The sequence below is a fragment of the Eimeria mitis genome, genomic scaffold, assembly GCF_000499745.2.
Source record: "Eimeria mitis Houghton genomic scaffold, Emh_scaff461, whole genome shotgun sequence".
In the NCBI taxonomy this organism is placed as follows: Eukaryota; Apicomplexa; class Conoidasida; order Eucoccidiorida; family Eimeriidae; genus Eimeria; species Eimeria mitis.
In genome coordinates, this window is record NW_013572918.1 from 4605 (window position 1) to 5190 (window position 586).

The 586-nt window shown below is 52.6% G+C and overlaps 1 protein-coding gene across 1 annotated transcript in view; it reads left to right on the plus strand.

Annotated features, from left to right (window-relative positions):
• EMH_0013080 (GRA9 protein, putative) overlaps positions 1-586 on the plus strand; it is a gene marked incomplete at both ends in the record, with an annotated part of 1693 nt that overhangs the window by 816 nt on the left and 291 nt on the right. Inside the window, one exon of the mRNA XM_013499731.1 lies at positions 262-584. Within this exon, the coding sequence (XP_013355185.1) occupies positions 262-584 (323 nt within the window). The remainder of the gene's footprint in view (positions 1-261; positions 585-586) is intronic.

Here is a 586-nt window from a genome sequence, read left to right on the forward strand (position 1 = left end):
GAGCACAAGAAGAGCGAAGAAGGCGAGAAGAAGAGAAGGTAGGAAGATGCGCATGCATCAAGGGCTTAGATTGATGGTAGTTCGTGTATGAGGGTTTAAGCCCCAGGAGTCGTACAACATAGGGAGTTTGGGGGGTTGGGCAGACCGTTGTGCGCACAGTTACGTAGAGCTTAACAGTCCTGTAGTTTCCGCTCTTTCGTAGTGATCAGTACTGACATGGTGATGGTGCTTTCTTTTGCGTTGCTGTTCTTGCCTGTTCAGCTTCCTCTCGCAGTCCGTCCGTATGGCGTCCTCGATGGTGCTTCCTGAGCGCTGCATTGCGACTGCTGGCGTGTTGATGTCGGGTTTCGGTGGTTTGATGTTGAACACGGAGGAGTCTGAGGGTTTGGTAGTTCTGCCTTCTCAAGTTTTGCTGAAGGAGGCCATTGAGAGCGGTGCTTTGCCTGAGACCGTCGTTGAAGCTGTAGAGAACGGAGACCAAGTCGCACTCAAGGAACTCACAGATCCACAACAGTGCCTCGCTGCTGGCTTTACAGCTGAGCAGTGCTCGAAGATGGGGGATAAGAAACCCTCAGTCGCCATGGTC